A 26,761-nucleotide genomic window follows, 5' to 3' on the forward strand; every position below is an offset into this window, starting at 1 on the left:
GAGTAAGCCACCAGTATCGGTCGCGGCTTGCATATTTCTTTGCGCACCGGACCCAGTCTATGAGCACGTTCAACTTTACAGGACATCTGAAAACCTAAGAGCAGAGGTATCACTTTAGAGCAAATGTCTAACAACTGTGATTGTTTAACATTTTCCGGCAAGCCTACAATTCGCAGGTTATTGCGTCTGGATCTATTTTCCAGGTCTTCCACTTTATCTTGTAATGCTTGTGCTTTATTTTCTAGCACGGAAATAATAGCTCTGGCAGTAGTAACATCAACTTCAACTAAAGTAATCCGTTGTTCAGCAGCATCCAATCTATGTGACTGTTCCCTTAAATCCTTTCTCAAGGAAAGTATGCCCTTGTGTACTGCAACATCAATAGCCTCCTGTAATGTAGGCTTAAGTAGTGCTGCCACTGCATCAGCTATTTGTGTGGGTTGAGAGAGATCAGTAGAATCATCATGCTGTATCTGAGCAGGGACAGCGGTGGATGCACGTGCTGATGAAGATGCGGTGGCCATTTTGGAAGGAGTGGCCTTGATTTTATCCTTCTTACCCATGGATTCCTGGCTTGCAGAAACGGAAGAACGCTCTAGAAACCGATCCATCCAAGTCTCTGCTAGGCTGGAGAGCCGCTGCACGCAGGAGGGGGCGGGTGTGCCGGTATATTAGCTGGAAATCCCGGAGGTGAGAGGAGCTGTTTCTCACATGCAGCCGGCTCGCGAGGCGCCGGAACCGGAAGTCTAAACTATTTTAATTGTGTTTTTATTTAAATGGGACCTGTCAATCCTATCATAATGGCCCTTTTTAGGTACTTCCTTTTTTTTAGAATACTTTTTGTTTTGTTTTTTTCATTGGGATACAACGCGATATGTACAACATCAATCATCAGAATAGTACACACACACACACACACACAAAAAAAAAATAGATACAAACATTGTTTGTGATGCAAGTGCAACAAAAATACAATGTTGAGATTAACAATATATCCAAGAGTATCTTGTTTTTATAAAAAACCTGTGGGGGGGGGGGAGAGAAGGAAAGAGGGGAAGGTGGTAGGGGGTGCAAGCTATCTGAATGTATTTATTTATTGCAGTAAATTAAATTTTTACCTCCGGGTTATAGGCATCATAATTACTGCATAAGACTTATTTGTGTTTATTCGGCTTGGGTCTGGGGCATTAATGAACTGTATTCGGTGGTAGTACTGAATTGTATCCAGTAGTACCAGGTGCGTGTAAACTTTTCCACCTTATCTGTTCCTGTTGGTCATCATTTCTTCCATACAATATATTTCTTTCACTCTTCTCAGCCACTGGCCACTTGTTGGGGGATTGTCCTGTTTCCAACATGTCGGGATGCAAGCTTTCATTGCGTTAAGCAGGTGGTGCAGAAGAGAGTATTTATATTCCTGGACATGTTGGAAACATGAAGAAGGCTTAATTCAGCCTTTCCTGTTATGTCCGTGCCGGTAAGTCTGTTTGTTATATCAGCAATGCCCATTCAAAAGTTTGCCAGGACCGGACACTCCCAAAAAATATGTAAAAGCGTGTCAGGAGCTGCTTTACATCTCCAGCACTTATCATCTGCGTGGGCGTAAATTCTTGCTAGTTTCGTGGGGGTTCTGTACCATTGAGTCACGAGTATGTAGTTTATTTCCTGATACTTATTACTAAGTGCTGCCTCATGCCCAAAGCACAGTATCTGATTCCTTTGCTCCTCTGTAGAGGACATCCCCAGATCCTCTTCCCATCTGGAAATTAATTGGGACGTGGTTGGTATTTGTGACATTAATAATATTTTGTAGGCATAAGATAGGGTGCCTCTACACTGTACTGGACCAGGCTCATAGTGTTACAGTAGGTCAGAAATAATATGAGTAATTTGCAGAAAACATACTTGTTGCATTTTGAAAAAACCCTATATAATCATTTGTAGTACACATAGAAATAGGAGACAGAGGGAGTGTTTTTTTGTATTTGTAATAAACAAAAATAATAATTATTAACAAAAGTTTCACTGTACTATATGTAACATATCTTTACTGTTATTTATATACAAAAAAAAATATATATGTTTATTATTTATATACATAGTGATACATATACACATATTTTCACATAAGAGAACAAATTGTTACTTACTAGCCAACTTACTAGTTAATATCTCAACTATATACAAATTGAAGAGTGTCTAAAAACATATAAAGAGTATATAGTTATGAATCAGCCTTATTTACAAAGCCAATATATACTATAAAGCATAACACAAAAGGACATTACACAACCAAATTGTGGTAAATATAAGTGAGTGATCATTTCGAAGAATTACCATAAATATATATATAATACAAAATTAAAAATATGCCACATTGTGTTAAATGTAGGTGATTCATTACTTCCAACAATTAACATATGTATGTATAAAAGTCTCCACCTCTAGGGTTTGGATAAACCTTTTCTAATGCTGAAAAGGAGATAATGTTAACTACAAAATAATAAGCCACTTCTATTTCCATTGAGAATAGGATGTATGATAGTTTTAATTTCCAGATCGATTGATTTTGATATGTTTTGGTCAGAAATTGTTCTGTTGGACCCTTTTTCAGAATTGGAAATGGTGGTAGTTGTACCAGGGGGCCTAAAAAATAGAAATCTAGGGAAAGTAGTAGGGGATGGGAGTTGCAGAGGTGACAGGGGAATGGGCTGTGGGTAATATTACCTGGGAATAGGTTTGGTAATGCCTAAATAGGTGGTGGTTGATACATTAGTGGTGCTTTCTAAGGCTGTGTTACCTAGTAAAATAGGTGATGTTATAGAGGGTTTGCACTTCAGATTTTCCCTGGTAAGTTTGTTATGGTCACTTTTATAAAGTTTTATAATCCTTGGAAATGACATTCTGGGGAACAGATGGTTGTGGGACTTGCTGGGGTTGTGTGTGGGAAGGGGGGCGGGGGGAGTGATGGGTGACGTGTGACGGGTGTGGTAGGTTGAGATGTGGAGCCACGTGTGAAGTTCCTTTTAAAAGTAGAGGATTCCCAATAATAGGCTTTTTTGTGAATGCCCGTTTTTTTTTAGTGTTAAACCTTTCCAGGTTTAGTTTAAATTGATGGTATTTTTCCATAAATTGAGAAGTGTCCAAATTTTGGGAATGTATATCAAATCATTGGCCATCAAGTAAAGTAAGTTCTTTTTTATGATATGAAATTAAGATATTTATTAGGTCATCTGAGCACCTGTTTAGTACTTTTTCTGAGTCGTTTTGAATTAGTTCAGTTTGTTTATTGTTTGGAAAAACTTTTATTCAAAGTCCTATTGGGTTACTTTTACCTAAAATATATTTTTCAAAGAATTTGATGTTCTAGTAAATCAATGACTTCTTTTTAAGTTTGTTTAAATTTTAATATCAGGGTGCTGATTTTAGGTTCATCCTGTTTAGATGAGGATGACAAGTATCCTAAATTTGAGACCTGATATCCATACCAGTCAGATTCAAATAAATCAATTTTACGCAGTTAGGTTCGATAAGACAAGGGGAGCTCTAATACTACCAGGAGTTTGAGAATTTGGAACTTCAGAGCAGTATGTTAGAGGTTCCCCTCTATTTTATTATAGGTAATGATATATGCCAGCCCCAGGGTCAGTTATATCAATTAGAAAACAAAACAGAGAAACAGAGGGGGCTTTTGGAGGTATATGCAGAACCTTTAATACACCGCTCTATCCTTCTCCAGACTGCCCTTGCTCTCTGGAATCCCGATTCGGTTTTGCCTAAAATTACAAAATTTAAACAGGCCTATAGTTCTCCCCAGGCCGTTTTTGGGGGGTGGGCCGCCCACCTGCTGTGATTATTCCTCCCGGCACATTTTCAGCAGCTCTAAACGGACACCGGAGAGGCTGCTCTGCTCGCTCCGTTCTCCGCTGATAGCTGATTCGAGTCAGGGGGATGAGAGAAGAGCACAGCACAGCTATGAGGAGATCGGGGCACAGGTTGTTCCCCCCCCCCCCCCCCTCATAGCTGTGCTGAGTTATTTGGGGGAAAAAAAAACCCACATCGTGTAAACAATGTATCCGCCCAGTGGGCGTGTGTAATGACGTCATCAGAGCAGTGTGTGTGTAAATGCAGCATGTCACATTGCTTAGCCTTACAGCTCTCTGTGTATAAACCTTCATATCCCCTAAACTGTATGTCACAATGACTTGTAATTTTCAGGGTGCACAGGGAACCCTTATTCACCATTCACAATTTCAGCACCCCAGCTTTTACAAATTTCATGATATGGGGATCAGAATTGTAAAATCTTGTGAAAATACAACATTGTGGTTTCAGTATTAAAAGCAAGTGCGCCTTGGAGTCCTAAATTAAAAATGCAAATTGGGGACCCCCTGGGCCTCTTACATAGAAAGGAGCATTGGGGCAGGGCCCCTAAATTTATACTTGTCTCTCATAAATATATAACTGTCATACCATATTACCCTATCTGCTTCTCTTCCTTGAACCCCAATTTCTCTGGAAAGGCGGGGTGTACAAGGTCGAAAAAGGAGGTGCAGTGAGGGGACACCTTTGGATAATTTCCCTCCCGCAACATCCCCCCCCACACACACACACTAAAATTTCATTAATATGGCAAATACTCTGCCCTGTTACACATTATTGCCCACTTCTAACACAGGAATCCCAATTTCTCTGGAATAGGAAAATGCAGGAAACCGAAAATGTGTGGGAAACATCTGTGGATAACACCCTCTAAAGTTTTATCACAATGGCATTTATAGAACATCTGCCCATAAAAACAAAATTGGGGTTCAGGTACTGGTAGGGTAAGTCATAGGTAACAGGGCAGCGTGTTTTGATGGGCAAAGTTTGTGCAATGAAGCCATGGAGATGAAAGTTTGGGGGGTGTTAGCCACAAGTGTCCCCCATCTGCACCTATGATTCTGTTTATCTGCACCGCTCTGTTCTAGAGAAATTAGGGTTCAAGGTAGGGAAGCAGACAGTTTAATGGGCAGAGGTTTTTATGTTCTAATGATGGCATGGTAATGAAATTTTAGGGGTTTATACATCTGTTCCCCACTTGCACCTACATTTTCAGTTTCCTGCACCTACCAATTACAGATAAATTGGGGTTCAAAGAACAGAAGCAGAAAGGGCAGCATAGTATTACAATTATAGTTTAATGAAAGGTAGGCAAAATATTTAGGGGCCCACCCCAATGCTTCTTGCTATGTAAGTGGCCCCGTAAGTCCTTAATTTGCATTTTCAATTTTGGGCTCCTAGGTGCACTTTCTTATAAAACAGCAACCCAAATCTTCAATTTCCACAAGTTTTTAAAGTTGTGGACCCTATATTTCGAAATTCTTGAAATTAAAAAAAGAAGCGTTGGTTATTAGTAGCTGTGAGAGTCCCCTGTGCACCCTAAAAAATTTAGGTAATTACAACCAACAATTTAGGAGATCTAATGGATTGAACACAATGAGTTGTTAGGCTGCAGAATCTGACAAGTAGACTTTACACACACGGCTATCATACTGCGGGTGAATAAATTTCAGAGAAGGGCACTGGCTGTCCTGCCTCCATGTGCAATCACATGCATGATGCTTTTTGTGTTACCTAGAAAAAGCGCTAGGAGGTGACATCTGAAGGTAGGCTGAATTCACATTGGCAGTAAGGTTGCATTTGCTGCGTTTACCCTTCACTTACCTCTCGCCAGGAGCCACTGTTGCTTGAAAAACTGCTTGGCCTGAAAAGCCCAGCACTTACCCCCTGTTACCAATCCCAGGTGCCTAGCAGTTATCACAGGTTACCAATCCCAGGTGCCTAGCAGTTATCACTGTTTACCAATCTCAGGTGCCTAGCAGTTGCCAAGAAGTAGTCACTCAGGAGGGGCATTTTTTTTTACTGCTAATGTGAACTAAGGCTAATTTGTTAAGCCACATTGATCACTATATTACACTACTACTACTACTACAAGCCTGTTTTATGTGCCTCTAGTATAGACCACAACTGGCAAAAGTTAAAATAATATTTTGTGAAAAAGTGAAACAAATGATAACCAGTAATGAGGGGTTGGCACTCCCGCCTTTGCAGCGCTAGGTCCCAGGTTCGAATCTCAGCCAGGACACTATCTGCATGGAGTTTGCAGGTTCTCCCCGTGTCTGCATGGGTTTTCTCCCACATCCAAAAAACATGCAGTGAGGTTAATTGGCTTTCCCCCAAAAATTGCCCTTAGACTACAATATTGACATATGGTAGGGACATTAGATTGTGAGCTCCTTTGAGGGAAAGTTAGTGACACGACTATGGAGTGTGTACAGTGCTGCGTAAATAATGGCACTATATAAATATTGTGTAATAATATTAATATCTAAAAAACATTTAGGAACTGCCACCAAGTTCAGTATCTGCACAAACCCTATAAAAGCAATGGGTGAACAAAAAACATCATTCTGCTGTTGTCTACATCTACATGTATGCACTGAAGATGTCTGAACAAGTTTCCTTTTGGCAATATTGCCAGGTATTCTTATAAACAGTAAAAACTTATTTTCAAGTTCCATTCTCATGTTAAAGATTATATAAGATTTGAGTGATTAGTTTTAAATTACTCTAAGCTTAATTCTGCAAGGGTTGACATTTTCCTTTAATATCATCAATGTGCATTATTACAGGAGTCTCTTAACAATACTTTTTTTGGCTGGAGAACAGTGTGTCAATAACATAATTACACTTGTATTGATTGAATAGAAAATTCCAGCTAAGACAACCTTCAATAACCTGGCCACGTGAAGCCGCAGCATATATTTTACATGCAGACATTTCTCCCATTACAGGAGACCTCTACATGCCCAACACAGATGTTTATTCTATTGTGCGTTCTGCTAAAGTACCATTATTGTAGTTTCTAGGACATATTTGTAGACGTGTGTTCCTCAGCTTTGCACATCAGATTAAAAAAACTATATATATATCTTTGTCATGTATGGACAATAAAAATAGTCCATGAGCTTTGTTTTATTTAGTTTTAATATGTTCACTTATTTGTATTTATAGCCAAGCTTTGGCCAGCACAGAGTCTCAAGTTCACAGTCTGTCTTTGAGGGTCCCTCCTATTTGTCCTCTTCACCATCACAGGCATTAATGTTGCGACAGAAGTCTATTGGTAAGTACATTCTAGCAAATTTAAAGCATATGTCAAACTAAACAAAATCTAAATTGGCTCTACCATGTGGGATGCCGGGATTTTGGCATGCCACCATCTTCTCAGTCTTGCAGGCACTTGATACTACTCTCTCATGATTGTATAAGAAAATGTTTGGGAGATTTTAATTCCTGGCCATTGACTGTTGGAATGAATTCAGCTTTGGAACCACTTGAAAATAGTTTGATTTGTTTGTATGGCTGCATTGGGGATGATTAGGCAATTCAATCTACTATGATTATGGTGGAGCAGAATTTAGAAAAGGGTTGGTTTTAATGAGTTTTCAATGTCTAATAATAAATAAATGCATATATCTCCTATGTCTTTTCTCTTGAAAAAGCAGCGGTGTACATACGATTCATGTTTTTTTTATTTAAAAGGGCTATAATGCCTGAAGAGTGTTTATCCTAAGAAGAACTTCCTGTATAAATACATGTTTTGAGAGCTATTTTGGTACATTCATGAACTGGCAACTCTATGTTTTTTTAGATATTTGTTGTGTTGTTTTATTGTATATAAACAATTATTTTATTTTAATAGTCCAAAAAATCCTTATTCTTTGAGCATGTGTTGCATGTTGTTTCTTTAATATGTCAAACAAAAATTTTTGCTTTTTTGCTTTGGATACAGTGGGGAAATGTTGGAACCCTGCTCAGGTTTTACTACTATTTGGAGCTCTTTAAAGAGACTTTCCCTTACTTTTTATTCCAGTGACAAGGGTTTTACCAGACAGGAAAAAAAAAGCTGAAACAAAGACAAATGTGACAACAGCAATAATATATGTTAGTGGATGTAGTGCTTGAGGAAAGCTGATACTAAATTGGAAGCTGCTGGTGTCTAAAAGTTGTATCCCTGGATGCCACTCCAAAGTATCCCCATAAGGTCAAGGACTTGTGTGCTTGCCACTGTGATGTGCACACAAATAGATAATACACCTTTCATACATTTATTAAATTTCATGTTTTTTTTCTTTGTATTTGTTTCAACCTAACTGCATATGTATGCAATCAATAATTTAATACATCTGTTAAAAGCTTGCCTAGAATATTTTGTTCTATGCAGTCGGTATAAGGAATAAAGGACCTTGTTTTCCACTGTTAGCAAATGTGATAATATATTTAGTAAATTTTATAATTCACTTAGAGGCTTGACAGCAAAGGTAGAGTATTGCCTAGGAGCCACTCTACTAGTTAGAGGGATTTTATTTGATAATTAAAGTCTGCTGTATGGAGAGTTTACTTTATCTGTCGGTCTATGTGTATGGGAGAATGAACATTCCCTTTTCCCAAATATGTTTTATAATACTATGTTTTTCTTATATAAATGTGTGAATCTCCTATTCTCACTCATATATTTTGTAGGAGCTGGAGATGATGAAAAGCCATTCTTGTCTGCACCCCCAATAAAGTTCAACCGGAGTCTTTCTGTTCCCAGTTCAGAAGATATCCCTCCTCCTCCAACTACTTCTCCTCCAGATCCACCATACAACACTGCCCCTTCATCTTCACCCAGGGTTAGCCCAGTTATGAGGTCTAACTTTAATCACAGTGGAGATTCTAAACATTTCTCCCCTACCATGCGTCAGGAGACAAGTATGTTTGACCAGCAAATAATGGAAGCATCTCAACGTAGGGAAAAACTTCAGCAGCTTTACCATCAAGATTCTGAACAAGGAGCAGATGACCAGATTCGAATAGGGGCCTCCAACATGCGAAGTTGGAGGTCTCAGGCTCAGGAGATGCGTTATTTCAATCTACCTGCTAGAGCAGCTAGCACTGCTATGTATGTCCCACCCAAAGCAGCACGTAGAAAAGGTCAGCTAGTGAAGCAGGTAAAGGTGGAAAATGAACAACAGCACTTGCAACAACAGCAGCAGCAATATCAATCACACCACCAGCAACAACAAGCCACCAAATCCCACGAAAAAAATTCTATTCCCATACCTACAATCATTATAAAAGCCCCATCAACCAGTAGCAGTGGAAGAAGCAGTCAAGGAAGCAGCATGGAAGCTGAAACCCAGCCAGATCCTATACCTTCTTTACAGCTGAGAGATAACATTGACTTCACAAGCCAGTTTGGAGCAGCTATTGTCGGTGCAGCACGGCGGGACCGTGAGTGGTTTAATGAAGCCCGTCGAAAGTCTGCTCTCTTTCTGTCTACTGATGAAGATACGGAGCCTACTCCTGCTCCAAGATTAAAGCATTCCAAATCTATTGATGAGGGCATGTTTTCCAGCGAACCATACATGCACTTGAATGTTCCCACTAACTTTGGGGCCCCTGTAAATAGAGACATTTCTACTGGATATTCCTACCAGCCCAAATCTGGCAAAGGATATGGGCCCAGTACCACTAGCGCATTTAGCACTGTGTGTTCTACATATTTACCACAACTACAGTCATGTTCTAGTCCAATGACAATGTCCAATGTTAACCCAGTCGGAGGATCTACTCCCCTTATACATCCTTTGACTGGGAAAATCCTGGATCCTAGTTCCCCTCTAGGCCTTGCACTGGCAGCAAGAGAAAGAGCTTTAAAAGAGTCACAACAACATACCAGGAATGAAATAGAAGAAAGAAAGTCACGGCCTTCATCCCCACGGTTTGCTGAGCAAAAGTCACCAATAGAGTCCCGAAGTAGCTCACCCCATAGACTGTGGGATTCTGGCCCAGTAAAAAGAAAAGAAATGGATTACAAGCCTTCCATGGTATCTCCAACTGGGGAAAGAAAATCAGATGAGAGTTCTGGTCACCGGTCACCAGCTCTCTTGTTACTCCAAGGAGTTGAACAAGGTAAAGCCTGGGAGAAGCGGACTGAAGGCCAGGAAAAGATAGAATTGCATGTGCGATTTATGGATAACTCCACTCACAAGGATGAACAAGAAAATAAGGTGTCTATAGGTAAAGAAACTAAAAATGAAAGACCATTAGCCAGCCCAGCAGTAAATCATGCTCCCTTACCTAGCACAAATGTTGAGACACGTGAAACAAACTCCAAAGAGAATGGGCTCCCATTATTAGTTTTGCCTCCCCCAGCACCTTCTATTGATGTTGATGATGAATTTCTATTTACTGAACCACTCCCTCCACCCTTAGAGTTTTCAAATAGTTTTGACAAGCCAGATTCCCCACCAGGCGCAACAGGAGGGGCATCAACATTGCCTCCTCCTGTGCCCCCACCTCCACCAGATTCTGGTAGCACTACTGCTTTAGATTCTACAACCTCTAGTCTCACTTCTTATGATAGTGAAGTAGCCAATTTAACTCAGACAACACCAGAACTCAAAGAACCTCATGTCAATTTCTCATCTGTTGTGTCATCGATCCAAATACCAGCTTCAGACACAATGGAGACTGTAACTGATTCTGGTATAGAGGAAATTGATAGTCGGAGCAGTAGCGATCACCATTTGGAGACCATTAGTAGTGTTTCTACTTTGTCCAGTATGTCTGGGCTTTCAGCAGAAGGAACAGAGCTTCTGGACACGTATATCACTTATTTAGATGGGCAAGCATTTGGGGCTGAAAAAGCTGTTCTTCAAAATAAAATACGTTCCCGAACTTTCCCAAGCAGAACATCTGGATTACTCAGAGATTCCATTACCGCCACTAGTACTACTATTTCAGTTGCACCCTCCACAGACAATGTCTTTACACTGACACCATCTAAAGGGCCTTCATTTAGTGCTCCTACAGAGGCAGCCAAGGAATCTCAGCGGAAATCTCCCACTCTGCCTTGGGAGGATTATTCCCAGGAAAAAACCTCTCCAGTCTCTACAGTCAAAGCAAATATGATCACAGAGTTAAGTTCCAAGCTTCAGCATATAAGTGGAGTTTCTTGGTCAAGGCCACCAGATTCTGCAGTACCATTTACTCCAGAGAGACCAACCTCTATACAGAGACATAGGTATGTAAGGGTATTTGAAAATATGATTACAAAGAATAGCATCAGTTTTTAAAATTTTAAATGTGTAAAGTGTCCCCTCCTGTTGTGTGTTAATTCCCCCACTTCCTAGATTGTAAGCTCTTCGGGGCAGGGTCCTCTCATCCTGTGTCACTGTTTGTATTCGTCTGTCATTTGCAACCCCTATTTAATGTACAGCGCTGCGTAATTTGTTGACATAAATCCTGTTTAATAATAATAATAATAATAATAATATTATACAGATTTGTACATAGTTTATTAGAACTAACTCTTGCGGCCGTATTTATAAAACAGGGAATCTGACATTCCCTCAAACATTCCCTGGTGGAAATCAATTACTGCCATTGAAACGACTGCCATTGTTTGAGGGAATGCCTGATTCCGTTTTAAAAATAGAATTCTTTGTCTCATTGCATTTACTGTTTCTTGTAGCAACTGTTGAAACAAAACATTAGCCATACAGGGATTTTAAGTCTGATTTACTAAAGAAATTGAGAAGTTTTCTAATATTGAGATTTTCTGGAATTATTCATACAGGTGAAAATAAATACTTAGTAAAATTGTTTTTGAGAGGATGGGCAGGCAAGAATTTCCATTTTTTTTTTATTTGCAATTTACAAAGATTTTTTCTTGACCAGTGTTAGTTGATATGACTATGGCTACTGTGTGTTTACATTTATAGTGCAAAGTATTTTTATATTACAATATTTTTCTAAATGAAATAAAAGTTTAGGCTTTATTATTAGCATGTAAAATGTGTGTAAAAATATTAGGGCAAAGAATGGTTAAATAAGTGTTAAATAGACACTTAAAAAAAAAAAATAATAAAAGGGTGAATTAATCCCAATCCCCCAATCTAACTTTGTTAGCCCTTAGGTGGCTAGTTGTGCCATCCCAGCGTACGCTTTTCCCCAGGGCAACTTATGTTTTGGAAAAGATAAACGGAACACAATTGGAAGTCAGAAAGTCCAGGGTCAGTAACATGGTGATCCACAGATGATGCAGTACAGGGGAGTCTAGCAGAGGCAAGTCCAGGAAGAAGAGCCTTACCATACACTGCTGATCATTTTGTCAAAAAGAGGTATCCAAAGGTAACAGGCAAAGCAGAGTTGGTCACAGACAAGGGTCTGTCCAGGCAGCAAACAATCACAGGGTCAGCAACAGTAAATGCAACGGATAATCATACCACTAGCAGGTCACCTAACCTAAACACTACTACGGGCAACTAATGACTGAGAGCACTGAGACTATAAAGTCCTGGAGGCCAATGGCTGGGCAGGTACTAATTTGTTCATTGGCTGCAGTAGATATTCCTTTCAGCTGTAGACAGTGTATGTGCTGTGGATGCTGAGAAAGGTACATTTCAGGTGGAACATGCATGGGGATGCTTGTGAAGTGATTGGTTCTGTTTAAATTGGTGTTAAAAATTTGATTTCTATGGTAAGGTTAATTTTAGAATGAAACTTCACCTTGCCTAATTAGGACAAAGCAACAGGTTTGCCTTCAAAGTGGAACTCAACCACAGGTTTTCACCTTTGCATCGCAGGAAGCCACCATCTCCCTTTTTCTTTTCTTTTGTTTCCTAAAGATGATCTTTAACCATCTTGATTGGCCATTCTGAAATGACATAACTCTTATAGATGTAGGTGTACAGAAATTCATTCACTTCTGCACACGCAAGGGAATCCAGGATTCCTGGGTTTGCCTGGCAACCAATACTGCCAGAATCGCAAAGTGTTCAAAGTGGACTTTAATTCCACTTTAAGTACTACTATTGTCAGTGATGAAAATAATACATGGATAGAGGTTGTTTGTGTTGTGCCCCATAGAATACTTGTTTCCTCTGTGTATGAGACAATCTTCCAATATGTAATACTGATTGTTTTTTGTGATTGGCTGCATTGGCCAGGAGGAGAGTTCTGAGACCAGTGTAAGTTAAAATTGCAATTTAGAGAATATGCAGTGTAACTCTTATACTCGTGGTAGTCAAATGGAGTACTGATGGTGTAAAGGGAAAATATGTTTGTGCAGCTTTTGGAGCTATTTTTAATCCCATCCCATTGCTTTCATGGGCAAAGGACAAGCTCACTTTAGGAAAACATTTTTTAATGTTATATTGTATTTTCTGGATTTAATGTTTAAGTTTTAGGTCTCTGTGAAAGGGGTGTAGGGAGATCAGTTGGAGGTCACAGTGACAGATCAGAGTGTCTGTTCTAATGATAGAATCACCTGGGCTTATGTCATGAGATTCTATAGTTCTGCACAGTGGTTGGAAGGTTGGCAGATAACTATTGATTTACTGTCCTTTGATGGGGAGTTTTTTGACATTTAGTAGCACTGAATGCTGTTAAGTGATTCATCGATTTTGGTTCAGATTTTTTTGAGGTAGCCAGATGCCCAGCCAGGTCATTGTTTATTTCTTTTGCAAATTCTGTGGAACTTTTCTGTTAAACTCATGTTCAATAAACCCTCCTGCTGTTGTTTGGACATTCCAAGAAGGCTGTCTTTTTACCTGCCCTGAGGCTGTCCCGTTATCCTAAGGAAATCCCCCTGTGATAGCCCACAGTATATTTTTGCTTCCCCACTTGAAGTCAAAATTATCCTGAAATTGAGAAACTACTGAGTTGTAGAGGTTTAAAAAGTGCAAGAGATTTGCTCCTGTTCACTGTCAGGCCCGAGACCCCAGAGAATAAATGTAACTTTCTAATAGATTGGAGAGGTTGATCACTGGTGAGAAAATGTACATGAGAACATCTATGTATAGGTCGCACTTATGCTTGGTGAGTCCGCATTAGATGCCATTAATGTCCGGGTTTGTTCTAATGACTATCACTGGGCGGGTCTATAGCCAAAGCGACCAGTAGTGGGGATAGAACGAAAAGGGTAGCGGTGACCTTTTATTCACATATGAGCGGAAGGTGAGGAATAAAGAGCCGCTATAACTCTCAGAAATGCAGGCCAAAGCCTATTGACAAACAACAATAAAAAGCTGATAGAAGTCATTGCATTTTTGACATTTTCTTTACTTTCTGCTCAGGAGAGATAAGAAATGAAGGAATCTGACTGCAGTAAAAAACAAAAAAAATTTGAGATATAAATACATTATAGGTATATTTGACTGTAAAGGTCCGCATTAAAGTGCACCCATTGCTTTGTCCTGGATAGATAAAGCACATATTCGTTAATCATATATTCTATTAAATTGAAAAGCTTTTAGAAACACTTTCTCCAGATTATTTATTTCAACAACCACCTTCCCAAAAGATGTATGTGCATTTAATGTATTTTATATTTTTTTATCTGTAAAAGCCTACCCTGTGTAGATATCCAAAAGCACTGCAACTGCTGCTGAGTCCCAACATCTTGGATGTAGATGTCAGGGGCCCCTGCAGACTCATAGCTATAGTATGCTCCTTTGCTTATCCCAGCAGCTACATAAAAGGTTGTATAGGGTAATAGGAAGGAGTTGAGATGTTGGGTCAGCATAGTGAGTAAGTTTGCCCTCAAGAAAAAGAAAGGCCACAAAACAAAATTAATTTGTATTGGAACCTATCTAGGTGTAGCCAGAATCACTGCACTGCACTCTGTCATGTAACATGAAACTTTTTACTTGTAGAAAATTACTAAAAATGTTTCATACTCTTGTCTGCTTGCAGTATGGAAGGACTGATATTATTCTATAACCAGCTTTATCTTACTCTCTTACAGGATAGTGGATGACTCTGCTGCTTCTTTAATCTCTTCTAAACCTGTGAGCAGTCTATTTCACAACTGGCCTAAATCCCCACAGCCTACTCCAAAACATCCCAAGAGTGTGGATTTTGACATTCGACCAACCCTGAGAAGAGCACCAAGTCCCTCAGCCCTGCCAACGGAGCACAAGATAAGCCCTACACCACGTCCTTCTTCTTTACCAATCTTGCCTTCTGCCCCTGTTTACACTGGGGTCTTTGACCTGAGGGGCTCCCCCACAGCTGGAGGAGATAACTTCCCTGGCTTCCAGACGGGCAGTAGGTCCCTATCCCCAACACATTTCATTCTACCCCCGACAGAAAAACCATTTGCATCTAAGCCCATCCATTTCTGGACAAAGTATGATGTGGCTGATTGGTTGGAGTATTTAAATCTTGGTGAGCACCGAGAACATTTTCTAGACAATGAGATTGATGGCAGCCACTTACCATCACTGACCAAGGAGGATTACATTGACCTGGGAGTTACCAGAGTAGGCCATCGAATGAACATTGACCGAGCTCTAAAATTCTTCATGGAGAGGTGATTCAAAGTCATTTGGTTCCATAGTTTCAACTTCTCTGCGTTCATCCCTACAAACCCTTTAGAGATTTGGTACTAGGTCCCTAGAGAAGGGGATCTGAATGTACTTTGAATCCAAATGAATAGCAAAACAAGAAAATCTTAAAAACTATATAGATTATATACATATATATATATGTAACAAAATGCACAGAATTTTCATGAAATGATTGATTCACCAGCTGCTTATTTTACTATGTGGGGGCAATGAAGGCTTTATCTTGAGCCATGATGTAAACTCAGAAGCTGGAGGCACCATTGAATAAGGAGATCACACTAGCACTGCAGTGTTCTATTTTCACTGTGCCCCATTTTATCTGTTTCCTACATCTTATCTGTCAACACAGAATGTAGTCTTGTAGGCAGAAAGTGAAACATGTTGGCTGAATAAAAATCTCAGTTGCTTTTACAATAAAAGGGGAGATTAGTAGGACAACAATTTGCAGAGACATAAGCCGAGTCTTCCCTAGTACTGTGGATATACTGTATGTGGACTGTCAAAAATGTTTGCCATTAACAATTTTGCCAAATTGTAATACACAAAATTAGATGCCAACCCAAGTTGCTTTAAATTAACATGTAATTCAATCCCTGTCATCTAGTACAAAAGACTGAAATATGCTTCCTAAACTGTAAATGAAGTGGACACCCAGTGGTTTTTTTGATGATGTCAAACTGCAGCTGAGCTAAGGGTTTTTTGACAACTTATAAATTCTGGGTAGCCTCTTCTTTATACTGTTTTTGGAAGCATTAGCATTTTTAAAGCTTGTTTATGGTTTACAGAATTGTAAGAAGGTATTAGGAGATCAGGTTTTCTCTTTAGATGAGAATTGAAGATATATGTTTATTGAATATTTAAATGGAATATTATCTCTTGTAGACAGGTATGTTCAAGGGATATTTTTTATCAGGAGTCTTCTCTTGGTAAAAGAATGGGTTGCATAGTTGACCTTTTACTAATTAGACTATTAAACATTGAGTTTGATCATCTAGGAATGAAGTGTCCTTTTCAAACACACAGAGAAGCATACTGTTGTGGAAACTAGACTAATAAATACAAAAGGACCTGTGTTATCAAGACATCCTATGGCCTAGTCATATGACTAGTTCCCATAAAATTTGTCTACATTATCACAAATATTATGTTTCACTGTGTGCATGGATAAATACACTATATTTTTAATGCTCCCCTGGTTGTCAGCCAACAATCAAGAAGCACATTTTATTTTTAAAAAATCCTAAAGAAACAATACTGCTCGAAAAGATAATGGGGGAGGGTCAAATTTGCTCCTGTTTCACTCATGGTTTCCAATAGGCAATTCTATGCTTGTAGTAGGCACTGCGCTCTCTTTTGCTCTTTAGCCAAAGCCGAAAGACCACTGTGCTGTTGTGACTGAGATCCTGGTTTCTTTAACCTCAGACACAACACTGTCTTAGTTACCTTTGTCTATTTTAGGTTATTTATTAATTTATTTTTAGGACTGTGGATTGACTCATTGTGGTCAGGCTTTATATCTAGGTGTTCTCATACTAACTATGGGAAATCTTGCAGTGTAACAAGATACTTGAGATAATCAACGGATATCTGAGATTTATAGCCTTATTTTATATTTACTTTTTATTTGTTGGATATGTATGGATGCGTGACTCACAGGAGACAATACAGCAGAGCTGAAGTACTCTAGAGCACCACAGAATAGTTCTTATGTCTAGTATGTAAAACATTACCTTAACAGAAACTCTACTTCCTAGACAAAAAGCAAAAGTTTACTGTATTTATTTATATTAGGTAGTGCATATGTAGTATGGGTGCATTGGTTTTGTTCCTTATCTATTATATGACTTATGCATTTTGTTTAAGTACAATTGTTTTAGAGAAAAATTTAAAACACTATCTGTAATTGAGAAACCATATTGAAGACTAAGGTTATAGTGAGTATATATAATTGTCTCAAGATGCCAAAGAATGTTTTCAAAGGTGGTGAATGGCCTCCCCAAACTTTTTTGTCGCATGACTTTTGCATTCCATATCCTATGGCACTAAATTCTACTGGTTTTATAATGTATTTCTCATGAAATTATAAAAAAACAAAGCAAAAACATAAACTTCATCATCATAAATGGTATGTGATCAACGTTCAAGGTAACCCTTAATAATATGAGGAGTCTTCAAAAAGTTTCCTCTTTTTTTTATTTAATTCTATTTATTTATTCCAAAAAAAAAATCACACTACATAGTCACCTTTCTTTGCGATGCATTGGCAGATCCAACACTGACATTCAGCTTTTCTGCAACCTCTTCAACTGTAATTTTCTGTTTTCACAATCTGTTCCAGCCCTTCTCAAACATTTAAATTCATTCATAGAAAACTCTGAGAGGGAACTTTTTCCCAATACTGAGCAAACGTGAAGAATTTGTGCTCCCAACACACCTGTTACCCACAAAAATCATATGACAGAATGCTGTTCCTCTTTCGTGTAATATCTAAGTTTCACAGCCATCTTCACCGCAGCATGACAACTCTTATAATAAACTGCAAGGTCAGCTGTCTTGTCGCAGGACACTATCAGACACGACCAAGTACTAATCATCCCGCCCTCACTGTTTCCAGCAAAAAAGTAAAAGTGTGAAAACTTTTTGAAAACCTCTTAAAGATTGGTTGCCAAAGTCAATTGTGTGCCAAAAACGTCTCATCTAAGAAAAACTATCAAATAATTTTCATTCAATTCATGTCCTTTCCTACAAAGTCAGTGGTTGCAATTTAATGTATTCTACATTTTGCAAATTGCAGCAAAAAAATGTATGGTGTATGTTCAGCTAAAACCTTTAGCTTTAGAAAGAATTAGAAAAGGTTTAACTTTCTGCCAGGTTTTTACTACTATCCGGGGCGCAGTTAAAGAAATTTACCCTTAAAGCAATTTTATGAAATATTAAATTTTCTATTAAAATATAGATGTGATGAAAAACATTTATAGGAATATCCAGATGGATGCTAAAAATGTAGGATACTGTCTGTTTTAGTATTTTATAAGTGAAAATAAATGAAAGCATGTTGATATTAAAACAAATTACGATACAGCTAAAATATTTCTACCCTTCTTATGTCCCACCCACAATTGAACTTAATGTTTAAACAGTTGTGTAACATTTAATCTTTACAGTTTTCAAAACAGAACTATATTTGTAAAAATGTGCTTTTGAAGCACATACACAAAAAACAGATAATATTACTGAAAAGTGAAAAAATCTTGAAACCTTTAGTTATCAAGCAACGTGATTTATAAACATGTCCCACCTATACCAGTATTATGAAATTAAGAAATTCATCACTGGTCAATGACTAATTAGGACAACAGCAGCACAGAAAAAAATATTTTTTTCCTGTATAAAATAGGGGATGACTGGAACCCTTATTAGATCTATGCAGATTTTCCCCTATTTTCCCATCTTCCTGGTGAAATTATTGTTTCCAGGATGGAAAGTGAGATTAGGTCCTTCTAACAGAAACCTGGATACCAGCAAGAACCGAGCAGAAACTCTAATTCTTTTCCACCCTATCCAAAACTAAAAGATTTTTTTTTGCTTGACATGCACCATAGTAGAGATGACATACATTCCTATGCCTTGGACATTTTTATTATTGCATAATGGGTATTCTGTGCCAGGAAAACAAAATCATGCAGTACATTTCCTCAATATAGCAATTAAGAATGATATCTTATGGCCTAGAGGGTGAATGGAAATGAATGGTAAATTGGTATTTCATTTAATTTGTTTGATTTTTTTTACAGAGTGATATATTTGCCTCCACCCTGGTCTCTGCTTTGTCCTACCGAACAAAAAAAAGTTTCACAGTTTCCAATCCTCTGGTTATTCAAGATGTCAGGGATATGATTCATATTGGCACTTTGTAGCTCTCAAGATGCGCTGCTCTTTTATTTCTCCAACAGCCCATTATCCTGTCTTAAGGGCTCAGAATTTTAACATTTTCTATTTTTATCTTCTCTCATTTTGCCAATAGAGAATGAGATATTGATGCTACCGAAAAGTATATCATAACAAAATAAACTTTAAGACTGTCTTCCAGATCATAGAGCGCATCAATTTTTTTATTTTATTTTCTAGCTTGTGCTTTGAATTTTTATAAAAAAAGTACATTATTTCAGTTTTCCTTTAAATAATACCTTATGTGAATAATAACCTTTAGCAAAAAAAAAAAAGTTACCCTAAAATAAATGTTTTAGTGTCTTACACAACTGTAATTACCAACAAAGGAACACAATATGCTAAATTTCTTTTAAAGATCATCTAATGCATTTTGAAATGTATGTCAGGAATGTGAGCCATTTTTCCATGTTAAATATTCACATCGATTTTTGTAATTATAAAAGCTACCAAAATGGGTGTATGAATGCACAGAGAGTAAATTTATTTATAATTTGCTAAATTTTTGATCTGATGAAGAAGAAAATGGATGGACTTAGGCTTTGTTTATTTGCTGTTTTGTTGTGAGGACTTAAATTTACTGGGGACAGTAAGCATATGAAGAGGAGCCCACAGTTCTAGGTATTATACAGTATCTACTTTGCTGTCTTGCAAGTAGATGTTGATGGCCTTTTTAACCAAAACCGAGCTCCTTGCAGCTGCAACTTTACAGTTTCCGTTGGTAGTTATATAATCCGCTCTATTGCTATTAGGAAAACTCAATATCCTTGTCATTTGGTGAAGCTGCCCATTTTATAGCAAACATATAGCTGTTTATTAATGGAACCAGCATTTTGGTGGCTTGATCTTTTTAAGATCTGGCCAACCATGCGCGTTATTTAAATAAAAAGATAAATGGGTCTATTTATTATATAAAACAGTAAATACTATATTCACTATTCTTTAATGGAGACTCTTTCAAGTCAATATATTTTTGATTACATTAAAATACACCCTGTAGACATTCAATTCAGAGACAAATGTAGGGATCACAGAAAGGAACCCTTGATTTCACATTTTTGACAGACTTTGTTATTAAAAAATTGTTGGTGAAGCATTCACTGGCAGTGGAAATTGTTTTATACTGTACCTTAAATGGCTATTACTATGTTAGGTCCTAATATGAATATTGAGGTTGATATACTAAAAGAGTATATGCAGTTTATGAAGTAAAGTGAATTAATATTTTGCATTTACATTTTCTTGCACTTGATTAGGTGAATTTGTGCAACATTTACTAAGTGAAAATTCTGTTGTCAAGTAAATTTAGTAAATCAGTTCCACCGTCCTACCTTTATTGCCTACAGAGTTATACTACCCTATCATATCCTATCCAAAAAGGTCAGGTTGGGAGGAAGACATATGGTGATAGCAGCCAAGTTCATAATCCTGCAGTCGTCTTTCTTAAAAACAGAAGAAACAGGCACATAACAGCTCATATTTTATACTTTACCATTTTAAGAAAACTTTAAACTACAGCATCCCAGCATTGTATTTATGGCATAGGAGTTCTTCCACTAAGAAAATTTTTTTTAAAGCATAGGAAATGTTTAAGTTGGATTCATTCACTGAAAGAGTACTAAGTGAAAAGTAAAAATGGTCTCCTTCAGGGAAAAAAAACAAATTTTTCTATTTGTAAATTAACAAAAGACAGCAAATATTTTTAGTTGATATGGTGAAATTCAGTCCTAGTATACACATTTTCTTTTCTCAAAATTTATAAGCCTCCCCATTATTTATTTATTTATTTATTTCATTAATTATTACATAGTTTAACAAAAAAAAAAAGTTCACTTTTTTCAATATATTTAGTGTATTTCAGATCTGCTGAATCTAGAAATGACATCGGTTTCATTGAATTGGCTCTAGTTCTTGTGATACAGGAAGCAGAATAGACGTTTTTACAAACAACAAATGTTAACACAGCATATTATTATCAATCTTTATTTACACCAATGTTTTGCATTTTATATATTAAATGTAGCATTATTTTCATGAAACTTTCATTGCCTTCTTTTTATTCATACATTTTCTTTTTTTACAGAAATATGAGTGCTTCAAGAAGAAGTTGTTTAAATTACCCTGATGTATTTTGCTACATTTGTGGTGAATATTCTCAGCAAAAACAAAGAAGAAACATTACAGAAGTTGTGAAACAAGCATATTTTGGTATTTAACTGGGGGACCAAAATAAGTATTGGGCTCTCCATATGGTATGCAAAACTTGTGTATAGTGTCTAGGTCAGTGGAAAAATTGAAAACTGAAAGCTTTGACATTTGGTGTACCTATGGTATGGCGAGAGCCCAAAAATCATCATGATTGGTATGTTTGTGCTGTGAATGTAAAAGTTTTCAATCATTACAAGAAAAACAAGTGGGAGTACCCTGATTTGGAATCAGCAAGACGACCTGTGCCGCATGGTGCTGATGTTCCCATACCAGTGTTCAGTACACTTCCTGATATTCCTGGATCTGACATAGAGAATATACAGGGATTGGAGTGTAATCTAGGAGTTAGCAGTGGAAGTGAATATGAAGGAAGTGTTTCATCAAACCAGCAGTTCTCCCAAGAAGAGATTAAATGGTTTATAGAACAAGAGAGGTGACACTCCTACCATATTTCAGTGAAGATGGAGACTTTGGGCTGGATTTATCAATAAAATGCGCGTATGCTCGATGCGTGTACGCGTCTGCGCCGGTCAGCAAACTCTATTACCGCAAGTCAGGTGCGAGTTCTAGTGAACTTGCCTGCCGATTTTCTGCAAAAATGAGCAAAGATTTTGAATACGCTAACTAAGGCGATTAATTTTCAGCCGCACGGTTCAGAAGGAGATGCTAAACTCAATGGTGAGGTGATAGCAATTGATTAGCGCACACCTGCACCCTGTTCTGTGCGCATCTCTAGTCCATTTTACAGGTCAATTTGAATCTTTAATGCTTGATGTTTTTTTGTGCAAGTTCTACTTTTTTATGTTACATTCTACTCAATTCACAAACTTGCTTCATTTATAGTTACATTTGTTGCACTTGTTGTTTTGATACTTTTTCTTTTGGTTTGCAACACTGCAAATTAATTTCTATCAAGCTAGATATATAAGTAGCACGTTCTAATATGTCATCACACAATAGTATGACTGTAAAAAAAAATATGTCAACAAACATTTGTGACCTGATTAAAATTCCATTCTAGTTTGGCTTTAGAGAAATCAAAAAATTTAGTAAAGGATTATAGGCAAACATGCTCTAATACATGTATTAAGAAACATTTAGTGATTACACGTGCGTGTGTGTGTTGGGGGGAGAGGGGTTATTCAAGTAAGTTTGGATGGTATGCTTTGATGTGATTTTTTTGTAATCCTCATTATTGTTAGTTTTATCTGTTGCTGCAATGTTTGTGTGCCTGGTTTGTAATGCCAGTTTCTGTTTAGCAATCCCTAAGCAATGTTTTGTCATTTTTCATACAAGTACTGAGTACAAACGTCTGCATGGTTTCCACACCAAACTGCTAATTGACCCCCCTCAATGCCTGAATGTATTATGTACATAGTCCTTTTCTGAATAAAGTCTCATAGTTTTTATTTCTTTTTTCTTTTAAATTGTCTGACATTTGCACTCATGTTGATTTGCTGCCACACAACTCCTCTGTTCATTTGTAGTAGTGTTATAGGTTTGTTGTCATTGTGCTGTGCTGCCTGATCTTAGCACTATTGTATACAAGCACACTTCCACTTGCTGTACAGCTGAGTTGCATACTCGTTCTAACACACCTGATGGTAATGGAAGGAGGTCCAGGTTGCCAAGCACAACATCAGACCACATTGATTGCCAAGCTCACAAGCAGGGTCAGGCACTCTTGGAAATTAACAGATGTTGTGTTGTTGCTTAACTTAATGCTCAATAAATACTGGAGTGTATACATTATTTAGGTCTTTACACAAAACAAATAGTACTAGTATATAAAACTTCCAGGGCCAAATCCACTTTGTGCCAAACATTTCTTGCTTTTCCATCCCTCCAGGGTGTTTTTGCAGATTTGAATGGCATTTTAGACCTTGGCCCACTATATATTGACCTACTCACCTCAGCTTGGCAGTGGAAGCACATAAGGTGGATGTCTCCTTTAACCAGAAGCAATATCATCCATGAATGTTGTTTGTAGCCAAGCCCATAACATCAGAAATCATAGGAACAAATAGGCAATCTTTTCAAATTGAAGCATGTGAAGCAGTATGGTCTGCTTCACATGCTTCACAAGCCCTCTTTGCCTATTTCTTCCTATAATTTCTCTTTTCTATGTATATGTACACACATCTAAATGCATACATACATGTTTTGCTTCATGTGCACTCATGTCTGTACATACATGTATGAGTGCACATGAAGCAAAACAAGCAATACACAAAAAAATATAAAAACTTACCTGAATGAGGACTGTTCAATTTAAAAGTGCTGCACATTTTTCATCTGATAAAACACAGTTCACGTGCACATAGCGGGTCTCCCTTGGCACACAACTATGCGCTACACACTCCTGAAGTTTGGCACACAACTATGCACATCAAACAACAACTGAGTTTTAACAAGACAATTGTGCGGCTTTTAGCCTTTCAAACAATTCAGAGAAAGGAACAGCTTAAAAACAATCAACAAACCAATATGCAATTTTGACCTATCAAGGGTGGAAAACTGGATTAGAAAATATTTATGCAGGACAAACATTTCATAGTGGTAATAAAAGCAGAATTTGGAATTTAAATAGATATTTTAAACATTTGATTTAATTTTTTTAGGGCTGAGTGAAAGATGTGAAAGAATGATTTTTTGGGGCAACAGTGACTTTTAATGCAAATGTTAAACTGCCTGGGATGCGTGTCTCCATTTTGGTTCATAATTTCCACGCGAATACGCCATGCGCCTAGAATTTAGTTGATAAATTCATCAAAGGGCTCCGATTTTGGATCGTGAATACCAATGCATGAGCAAGCTTCTGATTTTGCTTGGTGAATCACCCTCTTTGTGTACTGTTGTACTATCTGTGGATTATTAGCCCAAATGGAGTACCAGAATACCGAGCAGAAGACTGGTGGCTTTTCATAGACGGTTCCACTCGAAGTTTGAAATTTGTTTTACTGCATAATGGTAACTGCTACGCATCAATTCCAATTGGCCACTTAACAAAACTTAAAAAAGAATATGAAAATATCCAAATGGTCAAAAGCTTTGCTATCATAAACACCAATGATCCATATGTGTTGATTTCAAAATGGTGAACTTCTTACTTGGACAGCAAAGTGGATACACAAAGTACCCATGTTTCATCTACCTGTGGGATAGTAGAGCAAAGCAGGATTACTGGAAAAAAGGTGCAGCGAACATCATTAACAAGCCAATGGTTGACAAAGAAAAAATCATTCTCTCTCCGCTTCACATAAAGATGGGATTAATGAAACAATTTGTTAGAGCTCTGAACAAGGAAGGTGATTGCTTCAATTACATTTGTAAATTCTTTCCTAGATTGAATACTGAAAAATTAAAAGGAATCTTTGATGGACCCCAGATTCGGAAACTGATAAATGATTCAAATTTCACAAGTTACATGACTGATTCTGACGCTTCTGCCTGGCACAGCTATGTCATGGTTGTCAGGAACTTCTTGGGTAACCTTAAAGCACAAAATTACAAAGAACTGATACAAAACTTTCTCCATAGCCATTTGAACCAATTTCCCCAAAACTTCAATTTCAGTGAGGAACAAGTTGAGAGGTTCCATCAAGATATAAAGGTGATGAAAAAAGGTATCGGCAGATGGGATAGATACATGATGGCAGACTAATATCGGAGCCTTCAACGTGATTGTCCTGATCATCAGCATTAAAGGAAATCATACAAAATTTTTCAATGACTTAGTGATTAGTTCTGTAAATATACTGAATATAGAATATATTGACATTAAATATTTCAAAAAATGTATTTTGTATACGTAGGCATATCTAGTTTATTTTGCTTAATTTTCATGTTTCATTTGTTTTCTGTAAGGTTATTATTGAGGTCATAATTTCAAAAACTAGAGCCAATCTAGCTAAACCAACACCACATTTGGAATCTGCATCAAACATAACCTAAAATGACTTTAATCTGTTTGGCAAGAAAATGTTTGTTGACCAGTGTTATTATTGATTTTATTTATGACTATTTGAAACCCTATTCATAATCAGGTAATAATATGTCAGGTAATGTTTTACAAAATATTTACTTTTCTTCTGTAGACCTCACATTGTTTTTTTGTTTGTTTGTTTTTTTATCTTAAAAGTTTCATTTTATGGCAGCCAGAAAATTGTGTTCATGACAAACACAGGCAACAAAAAAAAAAGAACATTTTCTCTACCCTTCAAAGGTTTAAGTGAACACAAAATCTTTTAGCTAAATTAAACACTACATGACTATTTTACATCTCCTTTATAGATAATACTAAATAATAATTTAATGCAATTTTTATATTATGCAGTCATACCTTAAAACCTAGCAAACAAAATAATGTAAATTTTCTTTAAATGTAACTGTTAGTGGAGAAAATTGGTGGAAAAAAGCAAATCCTTGTGTACTTTACCATTAAGGTAATTACAAATATTTATTTTTTATCAAGTACATTTTGAATATTGACAAAAAATATACTTTTTTATTTTAAGATATTCTATCTATATCTAAGGAAGTAGTAGAGTTTATTTACATTGTCTTTTAATATCAGTTGAAGGCAAATCATTTGACACTATTTAGGTTTTAGCAGTAATAAACTATATTTTTATTTTCACACAATCAATAAGGTTAATTAAAATGAAACATATAATGTTAACCAACGTGTTTACTAAATACTGTAAACTATTTTAAATCAGAAAAGGTTTGTATATCGCTTAATAGTTTATTTTTTCTTGATCTTAAAACATTTTATTCCATCTTACCATGTCACCAGTTTATTAAATACCCAAAATTGATAGATTTATATCTATCTTATAGCTTAGTAATATAGAAAACATATTTAATAAATTATTGACCATTTTTTTGTATAAAAGCCTAAAATCCATGATTATAATTTTTTTGCATATAAATATGACATCTAATATATTATATATTAAAAATGATAAAATAGTTATCCCTTACTTTTGAAATAAATGTTGTAGTATTTATTCAGTAATGTGGTTTCTTTTTAGTGTTTTATTTTGATTTTTTCCTATTTAATTTTTTTTGTATAAAGTATACAGTTTACTATAAAGCCTATTTAAATAGGATTAAATAATTTAAAATGACATTAAGCCTTTGTGATATTATTCCAGGTT

The 26,761-nt window shown here is 36.9% G+C and overlaps 1 protein-coding gene across 1 annotated transcript in view; it reads left to right on the forward strand.

The window, feature by feature from the left end:
• SHANK1 (SH3 and multiple ankyrin repeat domains 1) overlaps positions 1 to 24,071 on the forward strand; it is a 168,087-nt gene extending 144,016 nt beyond the window's left edge. Inside the window, exons 18-20 of the mRNA XM_072425275.1 lie at positions 7,057 to 7,165; positions 8,566 to 11,113; positions 14,840 to 24,071. Of these exons, the coding sequence (XP_072281376.1) occupies positions 7,057 to 7,165; positions 8,566 to 11,113; positions 14,840 to 15,410 (3,228 nt within the window). The 3' untranslated portion in view covers positions 15,411 to 24,071. The remainder of the gene's footprint in view (positions 1 to 7,056; positions 7,166 to 8,565; positions 11,114 to 14,839) is intronic.
• The last annotated feature ends 2,690 nt before the right edge of the window (positions 24,072 to 26,761 follow it).

Source organism: Pyxicephalus adspersus, chromosome 11 (genome assembly GCF_032062135.1).
Source record: "Pyxicephalus adspersus chromosome 11, UCB_Pads_2.0, whole genome shotgun sequence".
Classification (NCBI taxonomy): Eukaryota; Metazoa; Chordata; class Amphibia; order Anura; family Pyxicephalidae; genus Pyxicephalus; species Pyxicephalus adspersus.